The 8,845-nt window shown below is 42.5% G+C and overlaps 1 protein-coding gene across 1 annotated transcript in view; it reads right to left on the reverse strand.

Annotated features, from left to right (window-relative positions):
- Positions 1 to 8,845, reverse strand: part of TMEM110 (transmembrane protein 110) — a 99,481-nt gene that overhangs the window by 23,103 nt on the left and 67,533 nt on the right. Inside the window, exons 2-3 of the mRNA XM_006876035.1 lie at positions 5,101 to 5,149; positions 2,308 to 2,403 (exon numbers count right to left, since the gene is read on the reverse strand). Coding sequence (XP_006876097.1) covers positions 2,308 to 2,403; positions 5,101 to 5,149 — 145 coding nt within the window. The remainder of the gene's footprint in view (positions 1 to 2,307; positions 2,404 to 5,100; positions 5,150 to 8,845) is intronic.

Here is an 8,845-nt window from a genome sequence, read left to right on the forward strand (position 1 = left end):
AAAAAGTTATGGTCTCTATCCTGAGTCTCAACATAGCATGTTTAGCCAGGCAGGTAAGCTGAGCACCACATGGGCCCAGGAGCCAGACTATCCGGGCTTGAATCCTTGCACCATCACTCCCCAGCTGTGTGAATGCAAACAAGTTACATAACCTCTCTCTCTGTGCCTCAGTTACACCAATTGTAAAATAGGAATAATGAAAGTATCTATTGCAAGGCTAGTGTAAGCATTAATGAGTTAATAAAAGTAAACTTTTTAGAGCAAAGCCTGGCCCTTAGTAAGCATCACACAAATGCGTTAAGATCAAAACCAAAATAGCAAACTCACTGCCATCAAGTTACACCATAGGGTTTCCAAGGCTGTACATCTTTATGGAAACAGACTGCCACATCTATCTCCTGCAGGGCTGCTGATGGGTTCAAATGCAGGCGAGTGCTTTAACCACTGTGCCATCAGGTCTCCTGTTGTTAGAATCTTAGTCCCTAAGGTCACACAAGCTGATTCCATCCCAGAGCAGCATCCCTAGCACAGAGGATCCTACCCTGTACAAACAGCTCACTCCTGTTTGTTTCTCTTTTCCCTGAGTTAGGACCTGCTTCCCCTCTAGATCGGCAGTCTCCCAAGATGCCCCAGGTCCTGCCCAACCCCTACCCTACTCCTTATCTGGGAAGAGTTCCAGGGCAAGCCCAGCATGAGAGACCGCAATGAACCCCAGCCCAGTACTGGCTCTTCCACATGGCCGGGGACCATGCCACACTATGGAGCTCTGCATTCCCTGTCTTCCACTCAGTAGCTTCTCAAGCAACTGCTGGAATTTTCACGCCTGCACTGTTTTAATAAAAATAATCTTCTGATTAGTAATGTCTTCATTTACAGTAATGTCTTCAAAACCTCTCTGGTTTTCAGCAAGCATTTATACTCATCTTCTTGAAGCTTTCATGGTAATCCATGGGTGTGGCAGGGCACATAGGGTCCATGATAAAACTGAGGCCCAGAGAAGCTGTCTTCCCACAGGTGGGCCTCTCAGGTGAGTGTGCTCTCACTATACCAGCTCCATCTCAGGCCTCTTCTCCTGAGTGCTATCAACAACCCCAAGTGATGTATTTTCTAGACAACTCTCCATCCTCGCTGTGATGCAGGTTGCTAACATCCTCCTTAAAGGCCTGCATCCCCCTGTTGCAAATGGGTGATGGAGGTGCATACAAGGGGAAGTGAAGTGGTTATGGATGCACCAGGAGTTAGGTCACCCTGGTGTCTCAGATACTGGCATCAAGATGATTCCTCAAAGGACAGCATGATCTTGCCTCAGGGCGCAGGGGTCTGAGGGACAGGATCCTTTCCTAACTATCTCCAATATAGGAATTTGCCCTTCCAGTGCCCCAGGTTGGGGACTCTTCCCAAACCAGCTAAATACGTCTTGACCTATCTAGATCTTATACGAAGACCCTGGGGGAGGAGACTTCACAACTTCCCTCTGAAAGCTGAGCGTGGAATAAATCTTGTAACTGTAAACTTTTTCTCCAAAACAGAAGTTTAAAAGTTATCTTTTATTCCCAGTGATGCTGAATGCACACTCAAGGTTCCTGACAAGGAATTCATCAGCCTTCACCTTGCTCTTCCTCAGGGGCAGGGTGGAGCAGGGCTGGACGATGCTCAAGACACATAGATGGCAGTGTGAGCAAAGGCACAATGATAGGAGACAGTTGGGGTAGGAGTTTGGGGGCACCCAGGAGCTAGAACAAGGCAGGCGAGTCCCTTTGTCAGTGAGTTCACCAAGGAAGGAGTCATGAGTGCTATGAGCAAAGAGGACAGCATATTATGGCTCAAACTGGGATTCAGACAGATTGTTGTGTCAAAGGTACACTTAATGGACAAGGCAGAACTCCCCATGAAAACCAACTCGGTGATTTTCAGATCACAGAGGCCAGCAATGGTTCTGAACCTGAGTGGGCAACACCACAGAGGAGTTGTGTCCTGTTCTAGCAAAGAGGCACCCCTTCAGGGCATCATCCTGTCCTACCAGAGGTTGCTTGGATACTGGTGATAGAAAGCCAGAGTACTCAGGTTGGCTAGTAGGAAGCCAATGCACAGAGCAAATGTCACTGTGTAAAGTCCTAAGAGCCAACAGGTAGTTGTGTAGTGGAGCTCATGGGCTGCACCCATGGGGTAACCTCTCAGAGAAGCACAGGGGAACTAGAGGAAGCAGGACCTGAGAACAATGCAGAGCTGACTCCTGTTCTCAACAGGGGGCAGGTGAGTGGGAATGTTTGGTGATTGAGATGTTTGCATTCAGAACTGAGCACTTACAGAGAACAAGGGTCCTCTTCGGTAAGATCTGCTAAGTATACATTTGCAAAGTGGATGAACAGCATTCCTATGGCTTGTTTGGAAGTGTCTAAAAACCTGGAAAAAATAGAACCATCACTTATTACCACTCTGACAAGAGGGCAGTATCTAATTTGGAGGGAAATGATTTGGAGTCTAAAGCAGGACAAAAGCATTCCAATTTTATTTTATTTTTGAATTTTTATTGTGAACTGGGTGAAATTTTACAAAGCAAATCAGTTTTCCATCCAACAATTCATACACATTTATTTCAAGTCATTGATGGCAATCCCATGATGTAATATCACTTATAAATGCCTTCCAATTTGGAGACTCCCCCTGCACCCACTTCTAGTCATGAGTCTCCTCTCCCTGGGGCAACCAGGTCTATCTCAGGTTGGGCATTTCAGTTATAGCTCAACTGTCAGTAACACTGCAGCTGAATTCCCTAAGAGAATACTGATTAATTTATTTGAAATAAGAATATTTCATTTTTCTTGTTCTATTTTACTTGAAAACATTCGATCATTGCTTTGTGACAAAGTCCAATGTGCCTCTATTTTAAGAGTTCCCACTCAGCTTCACTCAAAATGAGCAAATTATGTGCAACACTACTTACACAGATTCAGTACAGCATTTGAAACCTAAACGAATTTTAGCGGCCACCATCTAAACACTGGGCTAGCTCAGGGGCTGGCAAACTTGTTCTGTTAAGAGCCAGGGAATAAATTTTTTAGGTTTTGTGGATCATGCAGTCTCTGTTGCTGTAGAATGATAGCAGTTACATACTTTACTGATAAAAAAAATGATAGGCCAGATCTGGCCTGTGTGATGTAGTTTGCCAATCCCTGGCCTGGGCGGTCTGACAGGAGTTTCAAAGTAGAAACTAACACAGTTCATCTGTAAGGCACCTGTCACCTGTGTTCACGTGGTAAGAGCTTGGTGGGGATAATGATGTGTATCTTCAGTTTCTCCTCTACCAGGAGCCCCTGGAGACAATGCAGGAGCTTGCCTTTTGATCACAGTTGTCTCTCTCTGCCTCCCAGGTGGGGCATCGGAGTAAGGTCAGGCCACGTAAGAGGAGCACGTGGGATGTCAGGCATGAAGTGTAAGGATTGGAAAGATCATCCAGATCAACCCTGCAACCAAGGCTTGAAAATCATTTCCTAAAATTGGTGGAAAGCAGAAATCACTAGAGGGTCAGTGACTGGTTGCTGTGAAGTTGACGGTGAGCCCATGTGTGTCAGAGTACAACTGTACTCCAGAGGATTTCAGCGGCTGATTTTAAGTAGACAACCAGGCCTTTCTCCTGAGCACCTCTGGGTGGACTAGTACCTTCAACCATTTGGTGAGCAACTTAGAGTATTAACCATTTGCACCATCTAGGGACGGGAGAAAGATGAGGCTTTCTACTCCCGTAAGGATTTACACCCTCGGAAACCCTGTACAGGGTCGCTATGGGTCGGACCCGACTCGATGGCACTTAACAACAACAACAGGGATACCCTACTAACAGGCAATGTGGTAAAACAAACTGCTTCAAATCTAAGTCTCTAGCAAGCTCCTCTGGGGTCCTGAGGTAGGCATTCATACATTCTAAAGCTAAGTATCCAGATTTGAGAGAGAAATCAACTAGGGTGTGAAGGGGTGGAGAGTAATGTACATGAAAATTATTAACATCTAGCCCACCAGGGCAGTCCTGCTGTGGTACTGTAGGATAAGCACTGGACAGCAAGGTCGATGATTCAAATCCATTAGCTGCTCCTCGGAAACTCTATACAGGGTTGCTATGAGTCACAACTGACTCAATGGCACTTAACAACAACAACAACAACAACAGTAGTGCATGAGTCCTAGTGTAGTGCTGCAGGATAAACACTGGACCACAGGGTTATTTTGAACCACAGGCCAGTGGTTCAAACTCACCAGCTGCTCCTCGGAAACCCTATACAGGGTCGCTGTGAGTTGGAACCGGCTCAACGGCAGTTAACAACAGCAACAAAGCAGTAGTACAATTGAGTATATGCCTCAAATTTTATAAAGGAGCCTGTATCACAGTGATTTACTGAACTTTTTCTTTGGAGGGGGCAATGGCTATTTTATTTGGGCAAGTACAAGTAGAAGGCAGCCCCGTAAAAGGTGACTTCTGAGGACACAGCAGCTTTTTAAATTTCATCTTTTGAAGCTAATCCTGAAGCCACAGGCTTATCGTAGGACAAAGAAAGGCTTGTTTTGGGGAGAGGAATATTTATGTGGCATGTTGACTAATCTCCAAATTTGGATAATTTTCTTTTGCCTAAGCATACAGAATTGTTGTTAAGTGCTGTTGAGTTTCTGAGGTTGTAAATCTTTGCAGGAGCAGAAAGCCACATCTTTTTTTGTGCAGTGGTTGATGGGCTTGAACTGCCAATCAGGTAGTTTGCAGTCCAGTGCTTGTCCTATGGAGGAGCTACCGCACTCCCCATACTATAGAATACAGGAGTTTAAACATAATCTAATGAAAGAAAGACACAATCAGATGAGCCTCATGTGTGAGTAATGTCTTCGTTCTTTCAATATGGATAGCAGAAACATGATAAAATAAAGACAAGGTTCAAAAGTCATCTGGAGAAAACAGAGATGCTTTCATATTACACACAGTTCCTGATGGTTAACTCAACTAAGGGATTCCAGACACTTCATGTTTTGTGTAACTGATGACATTACTCTCCTGTCCCTACAAACTCTCAAATAATCAAAAGCATGCTAGACATGAATTAATACTTAAATACCCACCATATCTTCCATGGACGTCTTTCATGCTTTGGTTCTCTGAAGCGTTTGACTGAAAGAAAAGAAAGACATTCAGCAAATTTCCAAAGCAGCAAACATGAAGATGGATGCACATCACAAGCTGCATTATCAGTTCATTCACAATGTTTACACTAAGAAGATAAGGTCTTTTCTCTTTTAACATGAGACTCTACACAAAGAGCCCAGGGAAGGCTGGAGAGACCCTGTACTGCCGTCAATCAGTATAGACACTTCAGAACTGGATACTTAAGAAGGATGACTTCTCATTGTGTGTGACTCATTGTATTCTTCCTTGTGACAAGCCTCTCTTGTATAAACACTGGAGTGGAAGGTAGCTATTTCTAATTTCAGGGTATGCTCTATGCAGGCATAAATCAATCCATCCATTCACCCACCCATCCATCCATCCACCCACCCAGCCACCCAAACATCAACTGAGTGCCTGGTCCAATACAGGCATTGAGGATTTAAGGCAAAGTCAGTTGTCTGGCCGGGGCAGGCATGTAACACAGTAGTATGATAATGTTAGAGAGGTGGTAAGCCTGAGGTGGAATGAAGGGCAGGATGATTAACCCCGCCTGCCAGGTGGAAGGGCACTGATCAAGAGAGGCTGCACTGATGGGAGATGGTCAAGTCAGGTCCTGAAGTCTGAATGAGAATTTGGCAAGTGGACCACAGAGGGGGAAGAGAAGGTACATTCTAGGTAGAGCAAACATGACAAGCATAAGTACAGGAAGATCACACAGCTGAGTAAGTTTGGCTTAAGTGGATGAGGTTTAAATGTAGGACTTGAGACAGTGGAATAGCAGGTGACAAGGAAGACACATTGAGCAGAGGTCAAATAAGGAAAGATCTGGACTAAGAGTCCTGGAATGAATCGTGTTAACAAAGGAAAGGCCAAGGAAGAGTTCTAAGCAGCATCAAATACATGGTTGGACTTTTGTTTTAGAAAAACGACTGTTACATGTGCAGATGACAGAGTACTAGGGGTGGAGAGGACTGAGGAAGGATACTGGCTGTAGTCACAGCACTAGAGAGTGACACTTCCAGCTACAGAACAGATGGTAGGTGCAGGCCACTCCTTCAGCTACCTGATCAACTTCAGATGATAAAAGACACATCAGATTCACATCTTCAGCTCAGAACTGCAGATGCAGCCAAATGAACAAAAGGAAATAAAAAGTTTCAAAACTTGCTTAAGATCCCAGAGAGACTATTTCTATAAGGATTCTATCTACTACAATAAGCACTAAAAATGCTCCATGTGTGAGGTTCTATCACACACCAACACAAGTCCACTAAGATGCTCTGTCAAGACCCAACTTTTTATAAAGGTAGCTTTATAAGCCTGTGCTACCAATGAGGGTAGAAAAGGAGGAGAAGGATGGAGAAAACAGTACCCAAATCAATAAACCCTGCTTCTCCAATAAATACAGACTGCCTGTACAAGTGACAGAACCAGACTGGTGTTTACAGAAGCATTTTGATAGCAAAAAAAAAACCAGGTGGAATTGTAAGGAGACCTCTCATTTTGTTGACACATCACAGATATAAAACATCAGTAATTCCAAAAAGTTTGAAGTTGAAGTGAAGAGGTCCCGCTTGTCTGAATGGTCCTCAAAAGCAGGAAGCCTCCTTCCCTTGAGTCTCACTGAGGGATCAGGGGCTCAAGGAGACAGGGAGGACACTGGACCAGGACAAAATGATCTGGATTTCACTCTGGGCCACAGTAACCTTCCTGCTCATTTTTTCTCTGCACCCATCAGCATAAAACACAGGAATCAGAGCTTATACCAAGGAACTGTCCTTGACCTTAGGAGATACATGCTGAAGTCTTAGAATGGCAGCAATTTACTTTTAAATAGTTTAGGGGCAAAAAACATGACATATCCTATGCTCTAATATATAATTACATATAATAATTATATCATAATCATATAATAGCTATATTATAGAGTATATAGTCATAATAAATACACCATAATTCTAAAATAAATACTCATACATATTGATAATACTCATACTTTATCAATATGGGTAGGTTCTGAAGACCAGGTTGTTATATGAAAATCGACATCATATGAATAAGGAAAACAAAACGAACAAACCACAAATGGAGGATGACTACATCATTATACGACTGCAAACCCACTGAGAATCATGGCTCAACTATGCTGATATAATATCTTAACCATCACAGCCAATATTACTCTCACCTAGCACCTCCATGTTCACTAGCTGCTACCTAACTACATCATTAATATGCAAAATAGCCTAATTTCTTTCTTTTTTTTTTTTTTTTGCTATTGCCAGAAATGCAAAATGCTGGATAGCAAGGCAGTCCATAAGGGAAGAGTTGTTGTTGTTAAATGCCCTGGAGTCAGTTCAGACTCACAGTGACACTGTTTCCAAGAGTGGCTGGTGGGTATGAACTGCCAATCTTGCAGTCAGAAGTCCAGTGCTTATCCTACAGCACCACATCAGAAGTGGAGTAGAAGGTATATAATAAATAATTATATTAATATGTGACAAAATAAATAAATTACAAGAAAGAGACAAATGTGCCAACACAAAATTGTTGAATCTAAGTGAAGGACATTTGGGCATTCTCTAAACCATTACTTATAATTTTGAAGGTGAAAAATTTGCAAAAAAATTGGGGTGTGTGTGTGTGTGCAAATATACTCCAGAAAAATTAACTAGTGCAACCACTGGTCAATGCATCATAAGATAGACACTGGACTGCTAACCATAATTCAAACCCGCCAGTCACTCTGTGGGAGAAAGATGAGGCGGTCTGCTCCTATAAAGATTTACAGCCTGAGAAACCCTATACAGGGTTGCTATGAGTTGGAATCAACTTGACAGCAGCGGGTATCAAAAATTTTAAAGTCTGACCTCCTTTAACCTGTAATGCCACTGCCAGGTATGTATTCTACATGTGCTAAGACATAGTTTTAACACTGTCATAACAAAGAACCTGAAAGAAATCAGTGCCTAGCTATTTGGGTTTGGATTTCTATATGAAGGTACATACATACAACATCATGCTAAAAAGATAAAGACCTAAATTGATTGATTGGTCCAGAAAGATCTCCAAATAACACTGTTAATAAGCTGCAGAATAAAAAGCCCAGTATGATTTTGTTTATGTCCATTTTCAAAGGAAATATATTTAAGCTGACATACACATGTATTTCCCCCCAAGAGGGATACAAAAGTAACTGTTAACAGGGGTTACCTCTGATGAAAGGAATTATGGATCAGGGATTGGAAGGCAGATTTTTAGCATCATTCTGAATGGTTAAAATTCTTTTATATTTGTCATACTGCTTTTATTTCCTTTTTTTTTTTTTTAAGCAAACTTATCACAGAGACGTGAGCTAATGAAACACAGTGGAACATGGGAGCTCCATTGAGGCCTGCACTGGGTTTTGGGACAGGAAGTGGATGCATGTTCAGTATTGTGTTAGAATAGTCAGGTTCTTCTGAAGAACACAAGTGTGAATTCTGTCTTCTTCCTCTCCATCTCCAGTCTCCCTTACCCAGAATATTTTGGAGTAAAAAAACTTTCATTTTCCCTTTTCAAATTAAATTAAGGAAAGAACTATTGAAAACTGCTCCAGGTCTAATTTGATAGGAGAAAATAAAACAACAACTAGAAAAATGTGTTCATCATCCAGTCTTGTTTTATTGGGGGCCTAGTGGCAACTGTTTCTCTGCTATT

This window comes from Chrysochloris asiatica, unplaced genomic scaffold (genome assembly GCF_000296735.1).
Source record: "Chrysochloris asiatica unplaced genomic scaffold, ChrAsi1.0 scaffold00350, whole genome shotgun sequence".
Taxonomy (NCBI): Eukaryota; Metazoa; Chordata; class Mammalia; order Afrosoricida; family Chrysochloridae; genus Chrysochloris; species Chrysochloris asiatica.